The 26,072-nt window shown below is 46.6% G+C and overlaps 3 protein-coding genes across 7 annotated transcripts; 1 reads left to right on the top strand and 2 right to left on the bottom strand.

The window, feature by feature from the left end:
- The first annotated feature begins 2,832 nt into the window (after positions 1–2,832).
- klhl36 (kelch-like family member 36) lies at positions 2,833–9,120 on the top strand. 4 transcript variants are annotated; one of them, XM_044123805.1, is made up of 9 exons: positions 3,158–3,762; positions 3,851–3,913; positions 4,177–4,371; positions 4,774–4,896; positions 5,065–5,286; positions 5,353–5,658; positions 5,945–6,172; positions 6,236–6,393; positions 7,727–9,120. In XM_044123805.1, exons 2-9 carry the CDS (start codon positions 3,860–3,862, stop codon positions 8,295–8,297), a joined length of 1,857 nt encoding a protein of 618 aa, XP_043979740.1. In that variant the 5' UTR covers positions 3,158–3,762; positions 3,851–3,859; the 3' UTR covers positions 8,298–9,120. The 4 variants fall into 4 exon arrangements, with proteins under 4 accessions (XP_043979739.1, XP_043979740.1, XP_043979738.1 ...); XM_044123803.1 differs by having other exon boundaries at positions 5,041–5,286; XM_044123806.1 differs by having other exon boundaries at positions 3,719–3,762; positions 4,008–4,371; positions 5,041–5,286.
- On the bottom strand, positions 8,508–21,862 carry zgc:56622 (uncharacterized protein LOC326033 homolog). Of its 2 annotated transcripts, XM_044123811.1 has the most exons (11): positions 21,753–21,862; positions 21,431–21,629; positions 20,279–20,449; positions 20,096–20,212; positions 19,758–19,835; positions 19,445–19,561; positions 19,199–19,311; positions 10,477–10,564; positions 10,327–10,410; positions 9,281–9,363; positions 8,508–9,213 (listed from the first exon to the last, which is right to left on the bottom strand). In XM_044123811.1, the coding sequence occupies exons 2-11, from the start codon at positions 21,503–21,505 to the stop codon at positions 9,180–9,182; spliced, it is 960 nt and encodes a 319-aa protein (XP_043979746.1). In that variant the 5' UTR covers positions 21,506–21,629; positions 21,753–21,862; the 3' UTR covers positions 8,508–9,179. The 2 variants fall into 2 exon arrangements, with proteins under 2 accessions (XP_043979746.1, XP_043979745.1); XM_044123810.1 differs by lacking the exon at positions 21,753–21,862 and having other exon boundaries at positions 21,431–21,681.
- Positions 21,863–23,720: 1,858 nt separating this feature from the next.
- Positions 23,721–24,901, bottom strand: tat (tyrosine aminotransferase). Its single transcript, XM_044123821.1, has 3 exons — positions 24,579–24,901; positions 24,251–24,349; positions 23,721–24,169 (listed from the first exon to the last, which is right to left on the bottom strand). The coding sequence occupies exons 1-3, from the start codon at positions 24,603–24,605 to the stop codon at positions 24,029–24,031; spliced, it is 267 nt and encodes an 88-aa protein (XP_043979756.1). The 5' UTR covers positions 24,606–24,901; the 3' UTR covers positions 23,721–24,028.
- Positions 24,902–26,072: the final 1,171 nt, after the last annotated feature.

Here is a 26,072-nt window from a genome sequence, read left to right as displayed (position 1 = left end):
TCTACAGCAACCCAACATCTACAGCAACCCAACAACTACAGCAACCCAACATTTACAGCAACGCAACACCTACAGCAACCCAACATTTACAGCAACGCAACATCTACAGCAACCCAACATCTACAGCAACGCAATATCTACAGCAACCCAACATCTACAGCAACGCAACATTTACAGCAACGCAACACCTACAGCAACCCAACATTTACAGCAACGCAACACCTACAGCAACCCAACATCTACAGCAACGCAACATCTACAGCAACGCAACATCTACAGCAACCCAACATCTACAGCAACGCAACATCTACAGCAACCCAACATCTACAGCAACCCAACATCTACAGCAACCCAACATCTACAGCAACCCAACATCTACAGCAACGTAATATCTACAGCAACCCAACACCTACAGCAACCCCAACATGTACAGCAACGCAACATCTACAGCAACCCAACATCTACAGCAACGCAACATCTACAGCAACCCAACAACTACAGCAACGCAACATCTACAGCAACCCAACATCTACAGCAACCCAACAACTACAGCAACCCAACATCTACAGCAACCCAACAACTACAGCAACCCAACAACTACAGCAACCCAACATCTACAGCAACGCAACATCTACAGCAACCCAACATGTACAGCAACACAACATCTACAGCAACTCAACATGTACAGCAACGCAACATCTACAGCAACCCAACAACTACAGCAACGCAACATCTACAGCAACCCAACATCTACAGCAACGCCACATCTACAGCAACCCAACAACTACAGCAACGCAACATCTACAGCAACCCAACATCTACAGCAACTCAACATCTACAGCAACTCAACATCTCTAGATCTAATTCTAGATCTAGTTCTAGATCTAGAATTAGATCTAGAGCAGCTCACAGCTTCATTTCTTACAGCTGAAATGTAGAGATTAGGATTCTTTCCTTCCTTCCTTCATCTTTTATACTGAAGGACCAATGAATCATTTCCGGTTCCGGCTTCACTATACCGGATCTGATTTGATTTATTCCTGTTTCAATAGATTCTATTCTGAATGTTTAATGAAAGCAGCTCTGGTCAAAGTTTCTTCTTCTCGTTGATTGTTAATTATTAGTAAAAACATGCGGTTGATTTCGGGCTGAGAGCCTCATGCAGCAGGAAGTGCTGCTTCTGTCCTCCATCACTTTCACTTGCAGCGTTCTGCCCCCCGCTGGTGACTCCCGTGTCTGCAGCTCTGATGCTGACATGAAGCTGAGCTGAGACACAAAACCACTTCAATTGATTTAAACTCAAAAATCCCAAGAAGAAATTAAAAAATGTCTGTAAAAAGGATGAATAAAATGTGCTTTTGTTGTTTGATTTTGAGTTTAGGTTCAAATGACATGACTTTGATGCCTAAATCAGGATAAATTATATTGTTATTTTCTGTTTCATTCAACATTTTTGACCAGAAATCTCCAGCTTTATCTTTTCATTTTAATGGCAACAATTTAATTACCTATTTTAAATCAATTTTTTTTAACCATAACTCAGATCATTCAAATATCTTTAAAGAGTCTTTGTGGATGGTGTTGCTGTGGGTAGCAGTCAGTTTCACAACATATCTGAAGAGGCCCCTGACTGAAGACTGTTGCTGTATGCTACTCTCATGACTGCCATGACTCGCTAACAGCTCAACATCAGTAGTTCAGATACTATCTGAGCTATTGACATGCTAATCTGCTGCTAACGATTATAAAAACGAAGTTTTACTTCAGTGACACCAGGAGGTCTGACAGGAAGTTGACCCGCTGACCTCCTGACACAGTCCTTCAGTCAATCTGAGGTCAGAGGTCACAGAGGTCAAGGAATGTATCAGATGGGACAGCTGGTTCTGGTTCCGTCTCTCCAGTGGGGATCAGAAAGAGTCGTGGTGGGGAATCATTTCTAAAACTTAAATAATTATCATATTAAAAGTAGAACATTTTGTTGAAGCTATGAAAAATATGTTTAAAGTTCTGACATGTTCTCATAAAAGCAGGATTTTCATGTTTTTAATCTAAATTTCAAAAATCATGAATGAGATATTTAATTTCTAATGAGGGTTTTATTTTACAGTGATAAACTGTGAAGATGCTGGATGGAATAAATAATCACATTTAAGGTTGTGTGGAAATATCAATAATAAAACTCATAAATCTGATGCCATGAAGAAGTCAGACTGATGAAAACCACAAATAACTCGTCAACTTCTTTACCTCAGTGTCCTGCGCCTCTGTGAAGAGTGGGCTCAGTCAAAGTCACGTCAGGGGTCAGGGGTCAGGGGTCAGGTTCACAAGCAGCAACAGTGAGGATTGGGACAGAACGGCTCCGGGTCATAACTTCACATCCAAAATGGCGGCACTGATCACTGTTGAGACATTCTGTCGCTAAAATGTGCAACTACAACCAAACAGATTATTTTAAATGTGAAAAATAAAAAGACTGATGGAACTAAAATGTATTTGTTAAAAGAAACTATGAATGTTGTGAGTTTATGAACAAAAAATGTAACAATAAATTAATCAGTTTTCTCCTCCTCTAGTCTGGGAAGAAAACATTTGTTTAAAAATCATGATGACAATAAGAACCAAATAGCTTTCTATTCAACTTCCACAAAAACTTAAGATATTAAGAAATTAATTTCATAATTGTGTAGTTTTCCCTACAACTTTCTGCAAAAAAAAAAAAAAAATCTAAATAAATATCAATTCCTGCATTTTGTGACATTTTGAGATAAAAAAAATTCATTTGAGAATTAAAGATTTTAGAAAGAAAAGTGGATATTACACAAGAAATCTGTTCCATATTTTAGTTTTAATATAATGCAATTTCATCTTCTAACAGGGCATGAGGAGTTAAATAATAATATATTTTATTCACAAATACTGCTTTCTAAAAATCACCTCCATTTTTAAAGTGAAATAAGTTTATTTTAGAGACGTTGCAACGTGACAAAAAGCCCAATCTTTATACCAACATGATAATATCTAAATTTAAGATTTGAAATTTGTCTTGCATTTGTGACGTTGTGTTTTACTTTCCAGTTAGTTTGTAAGTATTCTTTTTTATTTTTTTTGTTGCTCAGTTTACCAAATCAAACATTTTTTATTACTAATGTGTCTCTTGTCATGATATTTTTTTGAGTTTTCTATTAAGATTCGAACAAATAATAAAACATTGCCATAAATCAACCTTTTAACTCAAAACGTCACATGCAGCAGTGAATTTTGGGTAATACAGTTCGCCAAAGTCCGCCTGCAATTAACATCATTTTTAAAAGTCTTGTTAACATTTCTAGTCTTGAACGCTCACACAAAGAAGACAAAACTGTCGGTTGAAATATTTGACTTCAAAATAAAAGAGACAGGAGAAAACGTTCAGATTTCTTTCACACAATAAATATTTTTCTCGTCCTGTTGTCACGTGTGTAGCGACGTTTTACTTTGAATTAAATTATTTTTTAGTTTATTTTAGTTTTATGCTTTGATGCCTTGTGGGCTGTAGTACACATCATAGACTGAAGGGGGCCAAAGATGGACGCTGCCTATATCATCATGGCAACGACTTTGCGAAAAGAAAGAAAACAACAAAAAAAAAAGCACAATTTTTCGTAGGGCCTTATTTTGAAAGCCCTTAGCGGAAGTCAATGGAGCTGACATGAAAACTAGCAGCGGGTTTCCTGCTTGGCTCAAAAAGAAAATGTCCCGTTTCCCGGTGCGTCCCCGCCGTAGGTAAGGACTCTGTCTCCTCCTTGTTTGCTGTCTGAGTGTCTCCGTCTGTCTCTAAGTGTCTCCGTCTGTCTCTGTCTTTGTCTCCCAGGTGATTGTCATGGACGGACCGGACCATCCGGGTCGGTTCTGCCGGGTCAGCGAACCATCGCAGGTGAGAGCAGCCCAGCTGCAGCAGATACTGTTTTGACTGTTGCATTCTGGGTAATGTAGTTCTCCAGTCTCCTCTGGCGTTTTCGTGTCATCAGCTCATCATAACTCCATCCTCTCCACCACTGAGTGCAGCTGATTGGTGTTGGTTGCCATGGCAACGGGCGGTACCTGACCCTACCCTGTCTGGCCCGGTTCTGACTGAGCCGGTTCCACCAGAACCAATGCAGCAGCTCCAGGTTCTCACAGGCCTCTGCCTCCCTGCAGACGTTCAGCTTCCCGGACCAGGCGATGGAGGTTCTGCGGGGCTTCAGCGATCAGCGCCAGCAGACCGGGTTCTGTGACGTGGTTCTGGTGGCAGCAGGCCGGCGGTTCCAGGCCCATCGGGCCCTTCTGGGCGTCTGCAGCCCCTACTTCCAGGCCATGTTCACCCTGGGCATGAGGGAGGAGCTCCAGCCAGAGGTAGGACAAAACTATTCACACCGTGGAAACACTCAGATTCTGATGGGACCGGATAGTTCTGATCGGACCTCTGCCCTCTGTGAGTCAAAGACAAAAATCTTTTGTTTTTACAGCAGAACCAAACAGAGGTGTCCTAGTCCAGTGTTTCCCAATTCCAGTCCTCGGTGCCCCCCTGCTCTGCATGTTTTAGATGTGCCTCTACACCAGAACAGCTGATTCAAATGATTGCATGACATTTTCTGCAGCCACCAAGTCCTGCAGGAGCCTGTTAATCACCCAAAGATTCAATCCAGGTGTGGCAGAAGGGAAACACCTAAATCATGCAGGCAGGGGCCTGAGGACTGGAATTGGGAAACACTGTCCTAGTCAAAGCTTTATTAATCAGTTCTTAACGTGTCCCAGGTGCAGCTGGTGGGCGTGTCCTCTGTGGGTCTGGAGGCGGTTCTGGACTTCCTGTACAGCGGACAGCTGCAGCTGGACGGAGGAAACGTCGAAGACGTGCTGGAGGCCGCGCACCTGCTGCAGGTGAGACGCTGCCAGGGTACCGGGACCAGAACCGGGACCGGGACCAGACGTGGTACGAGAGTCAGTGGGCGTGGCCTATTCAAAGCTCAGACTTCCTTAAGTGAAATCTCCTTGTTTGATCCAGTGGCTGTTTCTCACCACCAGAATGTTCTGGTTCTGGTTCTGCAGCTGTGGCGAGCCGTGGATTTCTGCTGCCAGTACCTAGAGCAGCAGGTGAGCGAGGAGAACTACCTGGACCTGCAGCAGCTGGCCCGGTTCTACAGCCTGCAGCGGCTGGACAGCTTCATCGACCGTTGGGTTCTGGCCCGGTTCTCCAGACTCCGCCTCACTCCAGAGTTCCTCCAGAACCTTCCGCTGCACAAGCTGACCTCCTATCTGTCCAGCAGCCAGGTAAGACTCCTGAGCCTGAGGTCCAAACGCTTGGCGCCGGTTCTGGAGCCTCTGCTTCTGCCTCAGGTCCAGTACGACAGCGAGCAGAACCTCCTGCAGGCCGCTCTGCAGTGGCTGGGCCAGAACAGGGAACGGACTCCCCACGCCAAGCAGCTGCTGGCCCACATCCGGTTCCCCCTTATTCCGGCCGGAGACCTGGTGGGCCGGGTTCTTCCGGCGATCCGGGCCCAGCTGCCCGACGGAACCGGCTGCCAGCAGCTGGTGGAGGAGGCGCTGCGGTACCAGGCCCGGCCCAGCGCCCAGCCGCTGCTGCAGACGGACCGAACCGCGCTGAGGGGTGGGGCGGAGCGGCTGCTGCTGATTGGTGGAGAGGTACTGCCGCTTTCCTCCAGACCAGAGCTTCTCGATTCCAGTCCTCAGCCGCCCCGCCCCCTCAGAGCAGCTGATCCAAATGATTGCATGACCTGTTCTGCAGGCATCAAGTGCTGCAGGAGCCTGTTAATCACTCATGGATTCAATCCAGGTGTGTGGCAGCAGGGAAACACCGAAAACATGCAGGGCAGGGGGGCCTGAGGACTGGAATTGAGAAGCTCTGCTCCAGACCAACCTAAAATGAGAGATCAAAGGTTAACACCGGCCTGGTCTGCATCTCTCTAAGGTGGGCGAGCGCGGCCAGGAGCTGAGTGGCAGCATGTGGCGACTGGACGGTAAGTCGGGCCGCTGGGATCTGCAGGCGCAGCTGCCTGCGCCGCGCAGCCACCACTGCCTGGCGGTTCTCGGAGGCTTCATCTACGCCGTGGGCGGCAGCGCCTCCAGGGACAACGACGTAGACGCCGTCTGCGACCGGCTGCACCGCTATGACCCGCGCCTTGAACAGTGGACCGAGGTCAGAGGAAGTCCCGCCTTTTATACGTTCAGAGCTTCCTGTGCTGACCCGCCTGTCTCCTAGGGGGCACGGATGAACCAGAAACGGGTCGACTTCTACTTGGCAGCTGTTGGCGAGTCGCTGGTCGCCGTGGGGGGCAGGAACGCTGGCGGGGCGCTGGCGTCCGTCGAGTTCTACCGCCCTGCCGAGGACCGCTGGACCTATGGGCCGCCGCTGCCCAGGTAGGGACACCAGTTTGGCTAGCGCTTTTCCACTAGCCCGCCTCTAACCGGTCCAATCCTGGTTCCATCACCACCAGATTAATTTTTCACTAGCATATCCGGGCCGGTTCTGCTCGGCTGTTTTCAGATTTTCATACTTACTTCAAAGGTAGAACTACCAGCACCTACGGCGCCGAAACAATTTGATTGGCTGCTGGCCGCATTCACTGATTGGCTTGTGATTTACATCACTGCATCTGCAGTAGTTACAGCTCAACTGCTACCAGAGCTGCTCAGTCAGAGGAGCAATCAGAGTTTAACCAGCAGCAGCGCAGGAGAACATGCGCTAAGTTTAGCAGCAGCATGAATTAGCAGCGCTGCTAGCTGCTAGCAGTTAGCCTCTCTGAAGAACAGACAGCAGTAAAGACAAAATAAACGGTGAAGCTGCTCAGCTCTCTGACCGCTGCAGTTTAGCACCGACGGTGTGAAACACCAAAACTACAAAATGTAAACTTGTGATGTGAATTTAATTTTATTTTTTATTAAAATATAATAAAGCTTTGGCGTGGCTAGTTTACATCTTCTGACCGTATTATCTAAATCCAAATGGTTGCACATTTTAAAAATTAAAGTGCCAGAATGTAATTATAGTGAAATAATCAGCTGATCTGAGCCTTTATCATTATGTTCGGGTGAGCAATGAATTTCTACAGGACAAAATGAACTAGAAAATGGGCATTTTCTGTGAAAAAATATAGCGTGAATGTTGTATGCTGAATGTTTTTAGGTGAAAATCCCAAAAAAACAGTATTACTAATACAAACAGTATTAGTAATATGCTTGTATTAGTAATCACTAATACAAGCATAAATATGTATTTATGCTTTTATTTTTTTATTATGTCAGTTATGGTCCTCCATATACCAATTGTTGTTTAAACCTATTCACTTTTCCCCAGGTGTTAAAAAGCTGTTTAACTGCCCGACCTCAAAATGTCTGCTGCTTGTTTCCTCCCTGACATTTCTGAACCTGCATGGTTGATTGTAGTAGACAGGAAATGACCTATGACATTTTATATTGTAATTCTCAATCCTGCCACAGGAGGGAGCTGTTCCTCTTAGTCCACTCATTTCAATAGGGCTGAAAAATTCCTAAAAAGCTGAATATTCCAAAAAGCATAAATTTTATGAATACCAAAAAATATAGCCAGCATTAGCAGAACAAGCTGTTAAATAGTATTAGTACAAATAGTATAAAAGTTAAATAGTAAAAATAGTACACAGGATGCAGAAGAAGTCGTGCCCCTAAAAATATCCGGTCTGTGACGGACTCTGAGGTTCTGCTCGTCTTCCAGGCCCACCTATGGCCACGCCGGCGCTGTCCACCAGGGGGCGATCTACATCTCTGGGGGTCATGACTTCCAGATCGGGCCGTACCGGCGGGACGTGCTGAGCCTAGACCTGGCCCGACCAGGTGAGGCGTGGCGGAACCGCCCGCCCATGTCCGTGGCCCGTGGCTGGCACCGAATGGCGTCCCTGCGCCACCTTGTCTACGCCATCGGGGGCAGTGACGACCACGTTGACACCGCCGAGCGCTTTGACATCCTGGAAACCGAGTTCTTCGACCCGCGGTCGGATCAGTGGACCCGAGCGGCGCCGCTACTGTGGCCAGGAAGTGAGGCAGGCCTGGCGGTCTGGGCCAGCAGGATCTACGTGCTGGGCGGCTACAACTGGGAGAGTGCCGCCTTCTCCCGGGGCACGCAGGTGTTCGACCCGGATGCCGGATTCTGGTCCCAAGGGCCCGACTTGCCCATGTCCACCGCCGGCGCCGCCGCCTGCGTGTGCATTGTCAGGGCGGAACCGCCGCATCCAGAACAAGAGAAGAAGAAGCCGGGCCGAGGAGACGGGAGAGCATTGCCGCTTTAGTTGCACCGATTCTGCTACTGTTGGGTCAGAACCACCGGAACTACGAGTTCTGCTCTATAACTTATGCACATTTTAATCTCTATTGACAACCAGGCCCAGTTCATCTACTGCACGTCTACCGGGTCGGGTCAGGACCACCCAACTGCCGTTTCACTGATCCTTGCAAAAATGCATTCAAGACTTTTATTGTGAAAGAGCAGAAACAGGAAATCAGCTTTGTCAGATTTTTTTATGATCAAAAAAGAAACAATCTGATCAGATGTTTACTTTTAAAAATGTTTCCAGGAGAACTAAAGTGCTGCAGACAGTTCTGTTCTGGAGCGGTCCAGAACCATGGGAAGGAAGCGGGTCGGGGGTTCCAGACAGAACCAAGGAGCTTTTGAAACCTTCTGGTTCTGTCTGGACCTGCTGCCAGGCATGGTAGTGGCAGCATCATGCTGTGAGAGCTGAATTGGGAATATGGTTGTTGGACCCAGAAGAACCACGGTACCAAGCCGGTTCTAGACTGGAGGTATTTAAATTTAGTGGGAGGGTATGTAAACATTTGAGCTTATGTGTATTTGAGAAAATTAACAGCAAATTCAAAGATGGCCGCCGGTTTGAAACCGAATGTCGACATGACAGCATGCCGGGTCGACGGTTCTGGTTCCGGGTCGGCGGTCAGAACAGAATAGCTCTAGGCAGAAACTCGGGAAGAATCAAAAATTATAAAAAATGAACGAGTCGGATCTGGCGGTTCATCAGAACCAGCCAGACTGGACCGTTTATGTGCTCAGCAAGGTAATAAAAGCATCAGAACCACCAGAAGTGGGTTTTTGTTTCAGATTGGGTCATGTCGTTCTTCATCTTCATCATGCGGTCCGGCTGGCTCCGCCCCCGCCATCACTCGAATGGGTAATAGGGGTGGGACTTGATTCTGAGGAACACAACCACAGTCAGCATGTGGACCCTAGCAGCCGGGTCTGATTCTGGTCCTGACTCACTCGTCCAGAGCGCAGGCCTTCCAGCCGCGGTCCAGGCCTCGCAGGGCGTCCATGTCGTCTTCGCCGAGGTCGAAGTCAAAGACCTGTGAGTTTCAGGCTGGGTCAGAACCTCAAGGAGCTCTGGTAGAACCGGGTCCATTTTCCCAGAGGAACCAGAGAGCCTCGCCTGGCGGCGCCGAGTCGGGAAAAATCTATGAAAAGTCAGCCTGCTTAGCGACGGGGCGACATGCCTAGCGACGGGGCGACATGCTTAGCGGTGGGGCAACATGCCTAGCAACGGATTTGGCATGCCTAGCGATGGGGGTGACATGCCTATAGACGGGGGTGACATGCCTAGCGACGGGGCAACATGCCTAGCGACGGGGCAACATGCCTAGCGACGGGGCAACATGCTTAGCGGAAGGGCGGCATGCCTAGCGACAGATTCGGCATGCCTAGCGACGGGGGCGACATGCCTAGCGACGGGGGCGACATGCCTAGGGAAGGGGCGACTTGCCTAGCGACGGGGCGACATGCCTAGCGACGGGGTCGGCATGCCTAGCGACACGGGTGACATGCCTAGCGACAGGGTCGGCATGCCTAGCGACGGGGGCGGCATGCCTAGCGACGGGGGCGACATGCCTAGCGACGGGGGCGGCATGTCTAGGGAAGGGGCAACTTGCCCTGGCGAAGGCGACTTACTTGCCTGCGACGGGCGACATGCCCTGGCGGCGGTCGGCATGCCTAGCGACGGGGCCGGCATGCCTAGCGACGGGGGCGACATGCCTAGCGACGGGGCGACATGCCTAGGGAAGGGGGCGACATGCTTAGCGACGGGGGCGGCATGTCTAGGGAAGGGGCGACTTGCCTAGTTACGGGGTCGGCATGCCTAGCGACGGATTCAGCATGCCTAGCGACGGGTTTGGCAGGCACATCTCGCTTCTCGGTCGCTCTCGGCAGCTGAATGAATCTCTGGCAGGAAACTTTGTGTTGAGGCGGAAGCTCTCTGGGAGGATCTGAGTAAACAGTCCTAGGAGCAGTTCTGGATCGGTTCTGTTGGGTTCTACCTTGGTGTTCTCGAGGATGTGATGAGGTTTGTCACTTTTAGGAATGACTGCGATTCCCTGCTGCACATGAAACCTCAGCAGAATCTGCAAGGACACGATTCAGGTCAGCACACACACACAACCTGCAGCACACACACACACCCTGCTGACCTGTGCCGGGCTGCGGCGGTGCTTCCCTGCAATGTCGACAACCACAGGGTCCTGCAGCAGCTTGTGGGGGTCTGCCTCGCCTCTCTTCCTGCAGCAGAGCAGAGAAATAAAAGGTCAGCTGACCTTGGAGGAAAACCCTCAGCACTCTAAATCTGAACCAACATTTTAACCTAATGCTTCAGAAAAACAGAGCAGCAGGGCTGGCCCAGATTCACTCGGTGCCCGCCTCCTGTCCAGACTGTAGAGAATAATCATATTATTTTCTGTAAAGTTTACAGGAAATGTAAAGAAAACTTTACATTTCCTTTAAATATTAAATTCTTTACTTTATGGATGCTGAAAACAAATCAACCAACATTTTCTGCAGGGCCACCTGGTGCCCGTGGCTTGTGGCTCAGCTCGCTTATATCTAGGGCCGGCTCTGTGAGGGCTTTAGTGATTGGCTGCTCATCGCTACGAGTGTTTTCTCCACTAGGACCACTGCTGGCCTCTGTGGCTTTCTCTCAGACCGCTGGTCGGCATGGAGACAGAGGTTAGCAGTTGCTATGGCGACCCTAAGATGAACGCAGTCTCCCCAGTTCCTAAAGAACGTTCTCTTGTTTTCCCACGTTTGCACAGTGGCTGAGATAAATAACTACTGTACTCCAGATGAACAGTTGGGGGCGCCATGCGTGGTTAAAGAAAAAAAGGAACTTGCTTCTGCCGAATAAATTAAAGTTATTTAATGAACATTTCAGTGTTAAATGAACAGATTCACAAATTCAACCTTTAAGGATTCTGTGATAACTTCACACTACATAAGCAGGGTCACACTCTTTTCTTGTGGAGGTGCTCACGTTTTATTTTCTGGAACAAGTTTTACACTCAACATGTCTTACAGTCTGCTTCTTTTTTCTGCTTCGCAGCTGAAACTAAACTCACAACTCCCTCTGGTGGTCTGGAGTAATAACAAGTTAACATGGACAGAAACTAAATCAATATACTACATTCCTCCCCCTTTAAGATTCAACTCAGTCAGTGAAATTACATAAGAACTAGCCTTCCAATTATTGTTATTTTTTTTACTTACATTGAAATAACATATATATAATTTTTTATTTTTTTATTTTTTTACTTGGAAGGAAAATCAACCATTGGGTTCAAGTATCCTCTAATGTAAGAAAAACTATCCACACACAAAATCACTCAAGTACGGGGGAGTCTTCCTTTGGCGTTCAGAGCGGCGTAGTACAGGTGGTGGATCGGCCCTCCGTTGGTTGTCCACATCTGGCACACTTTCCGTAGGAAGTAGAACTGGGGCCGTGCCGGCAGGATCCACCACCACTCTTTCTCCAGAAAATGGCGCCCCCGAGACTGATGACCCGAACGTCACTCCTTCCTCCGGACTCTGAAGAGCACACCTTGCTTCCATTCCATCCATCTCCTTCTGTATCACATGTCGTTTCCTGACTTGATCCACATGACGCCGCACAACACGTCCATCTCCCATCTGTACGGTGTATGACACTGGACCAGTGCTCCCCACAATGATAGCAGGCACCCACGTCGGACCATGACTATAATTTCGGACGTATACATCAGCGCCGGGAGAAAAACTCCTCCACTTACTGTGGGCATCATGATATTCCTTCTGTTTAGCTTGTTTCTTACATACTTTCGCTTTGATGTCCGGCAGCAGGAGATCCAGTGTAGAACGCAATCTCCTCGACATCAGTAGCTCAGCAGGTGACAAGCCTGTGGTACTTTGTGGTGTGATTCTATAGTTAAACAGGAATCTTGCCAACCTTGTTTCCAAAGTGTCCCCTTTTACTTTCTTGAGGCCTTGTTTCAAAATCTGAACAGCCCTTTCCCCCAGGCCATTTGATGCCGGGTGAAAAGGTGCAGATGTAACATGCTGTATTCCATTCTGTTTACAGAACAGTTCAAACTCCTGACTCTTGAAGCATGTGCCGTTGTCCGAAACAAGCATCTGGGGTAAACCATGTGTGCTGAAACACTGTCTGAGTTTCTCTATGGTCACCTGACTTGTTGCAGTGTTTGTGGGATACACATCAATCCACTTTGAATGTGCGTCCACCACAACAAGAAACATCTTGCCTGAAAGAGGGCCGGCGTAATCCACGTGCAATCTACTCCAGGGTGACTCTGGCCACTCCCAAGGGTGTAGGGGTGCTGCTGCTGGAGCCTTCCTATTTTCCTGACAAGTGTGGCAGGATTGTACTTCCCTCTCTATGTCAGCATCCATTCCTGGCCACCACATGTAGGAACGTGCCAAACCCTTCATCCTTGAGATTCCAGGATGCATACTATGCAGTTGCTTCAAAAGAGTAGACCTTCCTTTCTGTGGAATCACCACTCTGGCACCCCACAGGACACATCCATCTTCAACGCTCAACTCCAACCTTCTCTGACTGTAAGCCTTGAACTGAATGTCCACTTTATTAGGCCAACCTTTAAGACACCAAGCCCGCACTTGTGACAGTATTAGATCCTTAGCCGTCCATTGCTGTATTTGAGATGTTTTGATGGGTGGATTATCCATCACATCCAGCATGAAAACTTGTCCTGAATCCTCCTCGTCATCCATCTGTGGTAGTGGAAGGCGGCTCAAGGCGTCTGCATTGGCTTGATCTTTACCTGGTTTATATACAATTTTGTACTCATATGCTCCTAACAAGCTAGACCACCTTTGCACTCTTGGCGATCCCATCTGTGGCACCGGCTTAGCTTCATGAAAGAGAGAGATCAGAGGCTTATGGTCAGTATAGATTGTGAATTTACGACCATAAATGTACTTGTGAAATCGCTTGATCCCAAATATGATGGCTAAACCCTCCTTGTCGAGCTGCGAGTAACGCTTTTCTGCTGGTGTCAATGTCCTTGAGACAAACCCTAAAGGTCTCTCACTTCCATCTTCCATCACATGCGACAACACGGCTCCCACTCCGTATGGTGAGGCGTCACATGCAAGCACCAAGTCCTTGTCTGCAGAGTAATGACACAGTACTTTGGCTGATTTCAGCAGCTGTTTAGCTAAGCTGAATGCTTCCTGCTGTTCCTTATTCCAAGACCATGGAACTCCTTTCCTCAGCAGCTGGTGTAACGGTGCCAAGCGTGTGGCAAGGTTAGGGAGAAACTTGTTGTAGTAGTTTAAAAGACCCAAAAAAGCTTTCAGTTCAGTCACTGTGGTAGGAGGTGGAGCTTCCTCAAAAGCTCTCACTTTGCTTTGTACTGGGTGCAAACCTTCTGCATCGATTCTGTGACCCAGGTATTCCACCTGCTCCTGCAAAAATACACATTTATTCCTATGAAGTCGCAGTCCAGCTTTCTTCAGCCTTTTTAAGACTTCATCCAGTGTTTTTAGGTGTTCTCTGGTGTCACTTCCAGTCAGCAATATGTCATCCAAATAGACTACAACATTTGGTAGACCTTGCAACAAGCTTTCCATGGTTCTTTGGAAAATAGCTGGGGCTGATGACACTCCAAAAGGTAACCTGTTATAAGTGAACAGGCCACGATGTGTGTTTATAGTCAGGTATTTCTTGGAGTCCTCATCCATTACTATCTGCTGATATGCATGACTCAAGTCAAGCTTAGTGAACAGTTTGCCTTCAGTTAGAGCATTGAAAAGGTCTTCAACGCGGGGAATTGGGTATTGTTCCAGTGACGATGCATTGTTTACTGTTAATTTATAATCACCACAAATTCTGACAGAGCCATCCGGCTTCAGAACGGGAACAATGGGCGCTGCCCACTCTGCGTACTTTACTGGAGTTATAATATCCTCCTTTAGAAGTCGTTCTATCTCCTCCTCCACCTTAGTCCTCATTGCATATGGGACTGAACGAGGTTTGTAAAATTTAGGATGGGCGTCTGCCGAAACTCGAATGGTTGCATGCACACCTCTTAACAGTCCTAACTCTTCTTTAAAAACCTCTTCGTGTTGTAAGAGAACGTCCTGTAAGGCCTGTGCCTCTGTTTTCACGTGTTTAATCTCATCCCACTTTAGCTTTAATTCTTTCAGCCATCCTCTGCCTAACAGATTTGAGCCAGTCCCTTTCACCACCACTAGGGGAAGCGTTTTCTTCTGGTTCGTATAGTGCACTTCAACCTGGGCCACACCCAAAACTGTAATTTTCTCCCCACTGTATGATTTAAGAGAGAGTTTACTTTGTTCTATCTGTGGTCGACTGTGTGCAGGCCACAACTCCCGAAACTGGGTTTCATTCATCAAACTGACACTACAGCCTGTGTCAATTTCAAACTTCACTCTTTTCCCATTTACTTCCACTTTCACCTCAAAAGGCTCAACTCTCTGGATAGAAGTCCCAGTTGTTAAACAGGCAAGAGTGAAAGCCTCTTCCTCTTGATTTAACATACTGTCATCATCCTGCTTGTCACATACCTTGTGTGATCTGTAGAAACGTCCTTGGCGTCCGCCTTGACGTGCTCCTTTTTTCATATGACTGGACTCCTCTTTATTTTTATTCCTGGATCTGCAGGCCTTGGCAATATGTCCAAGCTTTCCACAACCGTGACATGTGGCGTCTTTAAATCTACATTCGCCAGCACTGTGGCGCTTCCCGTGGCATCGGTAACACACTCTCTCCTTCTTTTTCCAATCGGTTTTCCGTCCGTGTCCCTCCGCCACCATGCTGTGACACGCCCCCGACTGGTGCAAGTCCGAAACGTTCTTATTCGCTGCTTCTTCAGCCACAGCAATCTGAAATGCAGTTTCAAATGTCAGGTCCCTCGTCGACAATAGGCGTCTTTGAATCCTGTCGTCACCAATCCCGCACACCAAACGGTCTCTCAACCTCCGGTCCAGTGTAGCTCCAAAGTTGCAATCTTGAGCCAGGCGTCTGAGCTCTGCCACATAAGCACTAACGGACTCAGCGGGTTGACGGGAACGAGAGTCAAACTTATATCTCTGCACAATCTCACTCGGTTTCGGATTAAAATGCTCTTTCATCCGTGTAACCAACTGACCGTACGTTTTCGAGCTGGGCTTGTCCGGGCTCACGAGGTTCCTCATTAGCTTATACGTGGCTGGTCCCACCACACTAATAAGCACAGCCCTCTGCCTATCACCGTCGTCGATGCCATTTGCCTCAAAAAACTGTTCCAAAATCTCACAGTATTCTTCCCAAGTCTGTTCTTTAGCATCAAATGCTGACAAAGTGCCTATCATTGCGCTCATCGCGGCCTACCGAAGTACTTCTGTCGGAAATTTCTCCGCTCCGTGTGCGACCCTCTGACAACGTGCTTCTTCTCACGTCTTCCGTCACGGAAAAAAAACAGGTGCCTCCTGATAGCAGCCAGTATCCTCGTCGCCAATATGTGATAACTTCACACTACATAAGCAGGGTCACACTCTTTTCTTGTGGAGGTGCTCACGTTTTATTTTCTGGAACAAGTTTTACACTCAACATGTCTTACAGTCTGCTTCTTTTTTCTGCTTCGCAGCTGAAACTAAACTCACAACTCCCTCTGGTGGTCTGGAGTAATAACAAGTTAACATGGACAGAAACTAAATCAATATACTACAGATTCAGTCACTGCAGCTTGACAACAAGACTGTGTAACAGGTGGCACCATTAGGTGTCGCTCTTTCTATTGCTTGAGCCTCCATAAAAGGGAAGCTAGAAGGATGGTGGCAAAGTATCAATTTCCTGTGTGTCAGACCAGCTGTGTGTTGGGTGTTTGCTGGCTGTGGAGTTGATTGTTGATGGTGTTTGGACGGTATCATTACCTGGGCGTGGTTGTTTGACGCCGCAGGTAGGTTTTATACTTGGTCTTTTTTAATGAAAACTAATTGTATGTTTATATATTGTTTTATATTTTTGTCAGGGTTGCACCAGATCGGCTACTCCACGGGTTGAACTGGGAGTGTTGATTTATGCAACGCAGGTAGGCAGTGTTTTAATGTGTTTTAATGTGTTTTAGGTTGATTTGATTAAAATGATTTAATAAGCATTTAATAATTTTTGTGTTTTTGTTTTACAGTTTTTGCACTGCCTCCTGCTGTCCTTTTAGCGTTTGGTTTTTCTTTGTTGTTAGTCCGCCCAGTTATGATTGTTTTCCTTTTGTAGTATTTGTGAGGGCGGGTTAACAACCTGTCATTTATTTTGTTGGTTTTGTTTAATTGTTTGTTTTGGGCACTTCCCTGAATTTTTATATCTCGTTTGGTGTGATCCCCATTACCGGGGTTGACAACGAACGGATGAAGTTGGCAGGGAATCCTTTTTATCTATGCAACAATAAATATCAATAATTAACTTAATTCTGGTTGTTGATTATTGTGCTTTGGCTAGACGAGCCTATAACAACTGTTTCAAGTTTAAATGATAAATAGACCGACTTCCGCTTCCGGTATGCCCGAACAGTTCGCGCTCTGACCTTCATACCACAGGTTGCTGTAAATCCTCCTATCTAGAAGACTGCATCATAATTACATCCTCACAAGACGACCATAGGGGAAGCCAAAGCGAGGAAAGATGACAGTTAGAATTTAGTTAGGACAATTCCAAGGGCCCCTGACCAGCAGGGGGCCCTCCACTATTTAATTTTACTTTTTGTTCATAGAAATAAAATTAAAAATGGGCCCCTGTCAATTACAAAATTCATCTTATTGTGTTTTCTATGATTGTTTTTAGCAGTAAAAATGAAATGTTCCCCCTCCCAGACCAAAATTCTCACATTTGCCCTGAACCCCCTGAATCTGCATGAAAAGGTTCATTCCTGTTTGACGATGTTCAGCAGCAGACAGTGGAAGACAAGATCGACTGTCTGTTACTATGCTAAGAAAATAAGAAGTCAGGTTTTCAAAAAATAGACAGACAGAGAGAGAAAAAGGTAAAAGTGTTAATTTGTAACCCAGTTTTTCTCTGAGGTGGGTAGACTGTGAGCTTATCAACCATTTAGCAGAGTTAGCTTAGCTACGGACTGTTAGCCTCCTTTTCACTAGCATTAAATAAATGAAGGAAAGAAATTAGCAACATATTGATATATTGAACTTTAACAACAGGTGAGTCAGTCAGCAGCAGCTCTAGTCCCTCCTGACCCGTTTTAATTAACAATTAAAGCTGCACTATGTCATTTTATCAAATATATATTTTTACATATTTAAACTGTCATTATGTTGTGACTGTATGGTATGAGAGATAATCTGTTAAAAATCTATTTCCTCTGCTTTCTCCCACTGCTCTCTAGAAACAACCAATCAGAGACAGGAGAGTTTCACTGCTGTCAATCACTATCTCATGGTGCTGCTCATCCCTATGCTGTAGCTAGCGCAGCCTGCTGTAAATGCTCAGTCTAGTTGGCATAGCTACCAATGACAGCAGATAAACATTTTTGCTCTAATGATAATTTGTTTCTCCACCATTAGCACATTTAGCAGTGAGTGAATAAGATTGATTGACAGCGCTAAGACCCTCCTACTGGTTCTGATTGGTTGTTTTGGTCGGAACGTTGCTTTACTTTAGCTAGCAATAGCAGCTCAGGTGGAGGAGATTGATTGTTTTCACAGATTATCTGTATCATAACAAACTGTCATGACATGGTGACAGCTTTAACAAATATGGAGAAAACTGATTTTATATTGAAGTTATAAACTGCAGCTGGAATAAAATGCAACTGTATAGCATGTTTTAGAAGTCTGGATTGTGTCATGTGTATTTTGCATGTTGCCTCTGACTGTTGCTGGTGGGGAGAAACATTACATTTTTTGTCATGGGGCCCAAGATTCCTGGCAATGCCCCTGATGCTGCGTCACATACTTTGTCTGCAAAGTCATTACTGCAAACAAGTTATTATTTGTCGGTTAATCAGGACAAAATAAGTTTTGTGGGCTTTTTGTCCCTACATTTTAAAACATTTTAGTTTTAATTACACTCTTTTTATTATTAAACTTTTCTAAATAGATGTTAGCGACACTATGTGGCGTTGAAGCTGTAATAACTGTGTAATATTGGAGAATATGAATCATATCCTATCATTTCAATGACCTGTGCTGTTTGGTGACACATTGTGGCTCATTTAATAAAGTCTGCCATACAACAGATTAATACGCAAAAAAAAAAAATTGCACTGATCTGTATTAGTTTTTAATTTAATTCCTATAAAAACCTGTTTCCCCCGTCTGATACTGTTAACCAATAACCAAACCAAACCAGCTTCAGTCTTCATTATAAAAGCAATATGTGAAGTTTTTAAAAAACTGGAGGAGAGCATCATCACGGCGCAGTCTCCATTCCCAGGAAAGATTTCTAAATGCTTCCAGGCTGAACTTTCTTTTTTTAAATTTCTTAAGCTAAGGAAAACGTTTCCTGTTTGGAGTCCTTGTGCTGCTGGCAGTGTGTTGGTGGAACCACAGCAATAAAACAGCCAGCTAAACCTGTCCACTGACTGGCTTAAGAGAAGCTGGAACTACTGATATATTTCTCTGTTAATATGTAGACAAAAGCGGCACGAGCAATCTCCTCCCTTTATTTTAAGTCATATTTTTTATCTCCCCTAAACTGTAGAGAAAATATTTCCTAGGATTTCAACTCGATGAGATGTTTGCATGTTTGGTTTTACTGGAAATGATGTTGGTGACTTGATGTGCTAAATATTGAGAATGGAACATTTTTTATAAATAAAATATAAGGAGTCAGAAAACTGAACTGATAAAGATGACAGGTTCAGATCAGAGGAGATCTAACAAACCGGCTCTTACAGCTCTGAGGGTCGTCCAGGGGAGCCAAAGGGGCTGTAGGCCGTCAGTGCGATGTTTCTGGACCTGCAGAACTCAACCAGGTCCTTCTGGACCATGTAGGGATGGAGCTCCACCTGGCAGAGATACCAAATCAGAACCGGGTTCGAGGTGGACCGGTTAATTTCAGATTACAGCCCTTATCCTGCCTGGAAAATATAGTGGAAGGAAAACATAAAATCTGGAGACATGGGCTGGTTCTGGCAGCACCTGGTTGACAGCAGGAGGAATCCTGCAGAGGGCCAGCAGGCGCTCCAGCTGCAATACGCTGAAGTTGGACACGCCGATGCTCCTCACCCTGCCGGCGGCCTGCAGCGCCTCCAGACCCTGAAGGGACAGGAGACAGACGGGAGGACCGGTATTTCATTAACCCTTTAACTGCTGGTGCCCCATTTGACCTGCATGTGACAGTATTTGGGGTGACAGATAAAGGGTTACTACTGTCAATCACTTGACTTATTGATCTAGATACGCAGAGACGATGTTCAGTAAGAGTTGAATAAACATGGCCGCCAGGTCTCACCCGCCACACGTCCACGTAGTCCGTGTCCGATGTCACGATCTTCCCGTCCTTCCTTGGAAACAGATCGTCTTCCGATTTCTGCAAAATCAGGAAACATTTTCAACAAAGCAGCTGTTGGTCCTGAGTTGTGGAGCTCTGCAGCTCCTCTAGAGTTGCCGGTTTGTCTGTGAGGAAGCTAACATGCTAACGCTGATCTCAGGACCTCTGTGATGCAGTACCAGACGATATGGACGATAAAGCTGCTGCTGAAAGCGCTAACCTTCCAGCCAGAACCTGAGCGGCCTGTAAGAGTCCTCTGAACTTTGACCTCTGATCTGACCTCTGGCTCCTGATCTGACCTTGAAGCCGACGGGGAAGTGGATGAGATACAGGTCCAGGTAGTCCAGCTGCAGGTCCTGCAGGGAGCGGTTGAGGCAGACGGGGATGTCCTCGGGCTCAAAGTGCGTGCACCACAGCTAGAGGACAGAGCAGAGGAGGTTTAGTGGCGGCGGCGGCGGCGGCAGCGGCGGCGGCTCTCTCACCTTGCTGACGATGAACACATCCTCTCGCCGGATGACGCCCTGCTCCATCTTGGAGCGCAGCGCTTTGCCGATATCCACCTCGTTCCCGTAGCTGAAGGCAGTGTCGATGTGGCGGTAACCGGCGGCGATGGCGGCCTCCACAGCGGGCTGAACGGGCGCCTGATGGAAGGCCTAAGACGAGCAAACTCGTCAGTCCGACTCAGTGACATCATCGCTGCAGCTAGCGACTATCGCATTGGAGATTAAACATGGCCGCTTTCTGCAGGTTGCAGACACCTGGACTGATGGGAAAGAAGCTGAGGGTGTTTGTGGCGCCGCCGCCACGTCCTGCTGCCTCGGCAACTACTGCAGGAAGACACTTCAACGTGTTTCCCTGATCAATCAAAATAAAAATTTATTAGTAGCACATTTCAGCAGCAAGGCATTTCAAAGAGCTGTACATCAAATCAAACACAGAAACACAATGCAACATAGAATCAACAATTAAAACACAACATTAAATCAAGTTCCATCATTAAATTTGTAATTGATTACGTTTCTAATAAAACTCTAAACTAGTGGGTTTTTAGTTGAGATTTAAAGGAAGTCAGTGTTTCAGCTGTTTTACAGTTTTCTGGAAGTTTGTTCCAGATTTTTGGTGCATAGATGCTGAATGCTGCTTCTCCTCGTTTGGTTCTGGTTCTGGGGATGCAGAACAGAACCAGAACCAGAACCTGAGAGGTTCTGGAAGGTTGATACAACAACAGCAGATCTTTAATGTATTGTGGTGCTAAACCATTCAGTGATTTATAAACTAACAGTATTTTAAAGTCTATTCTTTGAGCTACAGGGAGCCAGTGGAGAGACTTTAAAACTGGTGTTATGTGCTCTATCTTCCTGGTTTTAGTCAGAACGTGAGCAGAAACAGAAGCTGGAGCTGATAACCATCGTCACGTCCGATTTTTGATCAGATCATCGATCAGCTCCAACCAGCTTCTGTCTGCGTTTACAGGATCTCTGGGTTTCAGCGGCTTTCAGTTTTCTGGAAGTTTGTTCCAGATCTGTGGTGCATAGAAGCTGAATGCTGCTTCTCTATAGCTGAAGGCGGTTCTGGTTCTGATACAGAGCAGAACCAGAACCTGGAGACACAAGTGTGTGTATCAGTGTGTGTACCTTCCATGTCCCCAGCCCCAGCAGCGGCATGCGGTTGCTGTCATTCAGCTGAACGTGTCTGTCCTGCTGCTCCATGCTCAGGTTGCTGCTGTTGCTTCGGTTGCTGCAGTTGCTTCGGTTGCTTCGGTTGCTGCTGTTGCTTCGGTTGCTGCGGCAGCGTTCCTCTTCCTCCTCTCTTCTTCGTTTATGGCCTGATTTTCTTTGAGAGAGAGAGACAGAGAAGGAACAAACCGGGTCAGAACCAAACAGGAAGTTCATTATAGGGCAAAAGTCAAAGTTTTGCAACTCCATCAACTATTTATGAGTAAATACAGGAGAGTACCGCTGGGTTCAAAGGTCATCAGCTTTAAACTTGCAGCAGGACACACACACGTTTGTGTGGCTATCTTAGTGGGGACTTAACATTGACTTTCATTCATTTCTAGATATTACACACACACACACACACACACAGAGCAGTCAGATGACGGTGCTTGTATCTGCGCTGTAATGGACCTTACCAAGCTCCGCCCACAACCGACCCACGTGACCGCAAGTCTCACAAGCAAAGCCTCGTAGCGCATTGTTTCTATGTAAACTTGACTCCATTAGTGCATAATTTCGACCTGATTTTCACAATATATCAGCTACTACAATGGACAGAGGAACTAACAAGTTCATGTCATCATCTGGGAGGAGGTTACTGGTTTCTCAGTCACAAGCTGGTTGCAAACCTGAGGCCAGCAGGTGTCAGTTATGGTAGATCTGAAATTTGGTTTGATGACCTCAATATGAGAAGCTACAGACTGATAAGAGGAACCAAAGAGCTCAGTTACGGTAAAGAAGCCATTTGTTTGTTAAAAGTTTATGAAATCTATTTGTTCTTTTTGATGTTTGTTATGAATGACGTATAATCACAAACAAACAGGGTAATTGGTCCAACGTTTAGAAACTACAGCGGCTGTAATGAGCCACAGCAAATGTAAACAAAAGTAAAATAACCCGAACAGGTGACCAACTCAAAACCATTCGTACCTTTTTAGTCTCTCTCTTTATAGTTTAAACACACCTGTTACCGTGGCAACCGCCTGCGCCCCGCAAGATGAGCAAAGATTACGTTAAAAACAAAACATCCAGTCCGTTACGATATCAAGTTTCCAGGCTTGATATTTATTTCTGGATTATTAATCAGCGCTTCCCTGAACACAGCGATGGTTGATTGATTAGCTGTACTTGGTGCTAGAGAGGCTAACACGAGTAACAGTTTAGTCCAAAGCCTTTTCTGCTAAAATTAAATCTTTAGTGTGTGTCAGATACACGTTGCATATTGATCTGTTTAGCTAACGTTAGACTGTGTAGCAGACAGGCTTCAAGGTGTAGAAGTTGTATCAGAACTGCTATTATGCTGTACTTAGCTAACGAAAAGCTCGTGTTTGTGAGACTGCCACCCACGTGACCACGTAGAATGAGCATCAGCCAATGAAAAGCGGCCCCTCTGGTAAGGTCCATGTCTCCAGCGGGCCAGCAGAGGGAGTTAGAGGTCTTATTGTTGTCCACCAAAGTGGAAAAAGCCGGCTCTCTTTACCATGACCTTTTACCCTGGTAACCGTGGTAACAGACTTTGGTCTCAGCAGGTTTCTACCTGGATATATAAAGATTAATAAATACATTGGAGTACGATATTTCTGTTTCTACTAAATACACAATTACAGCAGTTATAATCCTGATTAAAATTCTGTTATTTTATTGTTAATCTTACATTTTTAAATAACTGTTTAACTTCTGGAAGTGTTAACATCTCTCTGGGAAAATAAAGGCTGTTTCTATGATATCCTATGAATATAAGAAATAAATCGCAGTCAACCTATCCACTGGTGTCTTTGGGCCACCAAGGGCCACCTGAAAACAGGTACGACCTTATATGGTCATCTGTCCCAGGAAATCTCTGATCGTTGACTTTCCATCTTTGCTAACTGACTGCTGCAGCTTCTCATCACACAGGAAAAGATCCAAATAAAGACTGAGATTGTCTCAGAAAGGAGATGTGAACTTTGACCCGAACTCAGCAGAACCCGAGCCACTCCACAGGGTGCCGGTTTGTTAGATCCCCAAGCTGCTCCAGACTTCCTTCTCTCTGGTTTGTTCTTCTCTTCATGATTTGAAGTTTCAGACTTTATCAATGCTGCTCTCATTTTAATCATTGTTTCTTCTTGGAAGTGGATTTATTTATAAAGGCATCATAAATAAAACCTGTTATTGTTACTGAATATTGAATCTGGAGACAAGAAGGAAATAAAAACCGTTCAGCAGCGGCTGTGACAGAGTTTTATTAGACAACCAGAAACAGCAAGAGGAAAATCATTTTTATAATAAACAAGTTCAGCTTAGCATGTTGAACCAGAAGATCTGAAGAATCGGATCAGAACCAGCCGGGCTGCGCCTATTTAGCATTAATAATCACATCCAGACTCAGTTTATAAATATACAAAAACAATGGAGGGTAATATTTTAATATTTGCTGCCTGTATAAAATATAAATATTAGGTGACGTTCCTGAACCTCCCAGCATCAGAGAGGACACGATGTGGACGAGGACAAGCCGGGTCAGAACCAGCCGGGTCACTGGTCCAGGTCGTTGCCGTCGCAGCTGGGCGGTCGGTACCAGGCCCGGCAGAACTCACGGATCCGGTCGCAGGCCTCCAGCATCAGCTCCTCTGGAACCGTCAGAACGACACGGAAGAAGTCTGGATACTCGAACGCCTGAAGCCAGAGGAAGAGCAGCTCTGCCTGGCGTCCTCATCATCATTTATTGATATTAGTGATTATTGATGATCGTCTCACCGAGGCGGGCAGGCAGAAGACGGACTGCTCCGTCACCAGGCGCTCCGTGAAGTCCACATCGTTCTGAAACTCTGGGAAATGGTCCATTTCAATCCCAACCTGCAACAACACACCGCCTTCTGTTAGAGGTCGCTTCAACTTCCTGCCGTTTCGCTCTGCAGACAATAAAATGATGCTGATGCCGTCAGGTTTCTGGTCCAAACTCTGATCCTTCTGCAGTTTCTGCTTCATGCTTCATAAGTAAATCTTCTCTGTATTTTCATCACGTCTGTGTTTCTTCCCTCAGACTGATGATGATGATGACGACCTCAGGCTGACCTCTACTCACCATCAGGTACATGGCTCCGGACGGCATGACGGGGTTGAGGCCCGGGACGGCGCTCAGCTTGCTGAAGCAGATCTCTGCGTTGGACTAGAGGAAGAGCACAGACCAATGTTTAACACATTCCTGTCAGAGTGAGGCATCTGCCTGCTGTTGGCCCGTCTCTGGGTGGAGGCGGAGCTAATGCGGAGCCCTGCAGGCTGATTGGACCAAACTAAATTCATCTTTCAACACAGCAGCAGGTAAGAAACTGAAGATGAAGACGTTTCTGGACCAAATTCAGATTTTCAGTTTCTCTGGCCAGCTTTCAAAACGGGGAAGACCTGAGAACATGCCCTTTTCCAAAGGTTCTGGGACCATTAAGTCCCAGAACCTTTGGACCGGCATCAACACAAAGGCTGAGCCCACCTTCATCGTAGGATCCCAGAGCTGATCACTGATTGGTGATCAATATTGGTAAACTGAACCCTAACACGGATTATTATTCTGCTGCAATAAAATCTGGATTAATGTTCATGCTGTCCGTCTGCAGACTGACCTTCAGGATGCTCTGGACGGTGCAGGCTCCCAGGATGCGCTGGGTCAGCCTCACCAGGCCCTGGCGGATCTGAGGAGGTCACATGACAGCTGGGTCAGCAGCAGGTGGGGGTCGGTCAGCCTTCCTAATCTGATCGTCGGTTTATAATCGATAATGGAGGCAAATATTAGAGCAACACGTTGAACCCGAAAACGATTTATCGACTCAATAGAAGTTCAGGCTGAAGGGATTTATTGATCAGAAGGAAGTGAAGGTGAAAGCGGGTCGGACCTCCGATCCGAAGACCCGGTTCCGGTCGTGGATGAGGATCCAGCCCATCCTCCAGCCGGGAACCAGCCAGCGCTTGGCCAAGCCGCCGCAGGCCAGAACCGGAACCTCGCTGCTGAGCGACGCCAGGGAAGGACTGCTGCATCCTGGGAAAACCTGGAGAGGATCAGAGCAGACGGCCATGTTGGATCGGGACAAACTGACGCCGTCGATCGTCAGACGTCGATCAGAGTTCCAGTCTGGATCTCTGGGTTTCGGCTGTTTTGCAGTTTTCTGGAAGTTTGTTCTGGATTTGTGGCGCGTAGAAGCTGAATGCTGATTCTCCAGGTTTGGTTCCGATTCAGAGCAGAACTAGAACCAGTCATATTAAACATTAAGGTCAGAGGTCAAATACTTAAGGGTCCACTGAGTTAACCGCAGGCCTCCAGAACCCGAGCTGCTCCTCTGGTTCTGGTTCTGAAGAGGGGAAGAGAGCGTGAGACGGCCCAGTTGCCGCTTCCACTCAGAACCTGGTTCTCATTAGAGCCCGACCCGCCTCCCGCCTCATTGGCCAGAACCAAACCCAGTTACATAACTCTGCTGCTGCAGTCATAAAGCCAGCGGTTCTGTTGGACCACGGAGCTGGTCCGGATCCACCCCCCCACAGAAACACGTCTGAAACTGCAAAGTCATGCTGATCTGCTGCAGTTCACTGG

This window comes from Gambusia affinis, linkage group LG08, assembly GCF_019740435.1.
Source record: "Gambusia affinis linkage group LG08, SWU_Gaff_1.0, whole genome shotgun sequence".
Lineage (NCBI taxonomy): Eukaryota > Metazoa > Chordata > Actinopteri > Cyprinodontiformes > Poeciliidae > Gambusia > Gambusia affinis.
Note: the sequence above shows the minus strand (reverse complement) of the source record. Positions and strands in the feature narration are given on the sequence as shown.

Coding starts and splice junctions, on each gene's coding strand:
- klhl36 (XM_044123804.1), top strand. CDS start 3,860: ATGGACGGACCGGACCATCCGGGTCGGTTCTGCCGGGTCAGCGAACCA. Junction 4,897..5,040: donor AGGCCGCGCACCTGCTGCAG/GTGAGACGCTGC, acceptor TCTCACCACCAG/AATGTTCTGGTTCTGGTTCT. Junction 6,394..7,726: donor TATGGGCCGCCGCTGCCCAG/GTAGGGACACCA, acceptor CTCGTCTTCCAG/GCCCACCTATGGCCACGCCG.
- zgc:56622 (XM_044123811.1), bottom strand. CDS start 21,505: ATGGAGCAGCAGGACAGACACGTTCAGCTGAATGACAGCAACCGCATG. Junction 20,450..21,430: donor TGGGGCTGGGGACATGGAAG/GTACACACACTG, acceptor TGCTCGTCTTAG/GCCTTCCATCAGGCGCCCGT. Junction 19,562..19,757: donor ACTACGTGGACGTGTGGCGG/GTGAGACCTGGC, acceptor CTGTCCCTTCAG/GGTCTGGAGGCGCTGCAGGC.
- tat (XM_044123821.1), bottom strand. CDS start 24,605: ATGCCGTCCGGAGCCATGTACCTGATG. Junction 24,350..24,578: donor CCGGAGCCATGTACCTGATG/GTGAGTAGAGGT, acceptor GTGTTGTTGCAG/GTTGGGATTGAAATGGACCA. Junction 24,170..24,250: donor TCTTCTGCCTGCCCGCCTCG/GTGAGACGATCA, acceptor CTCTGGCTTCAG/GCGTTCGAGTATCCAGACTT.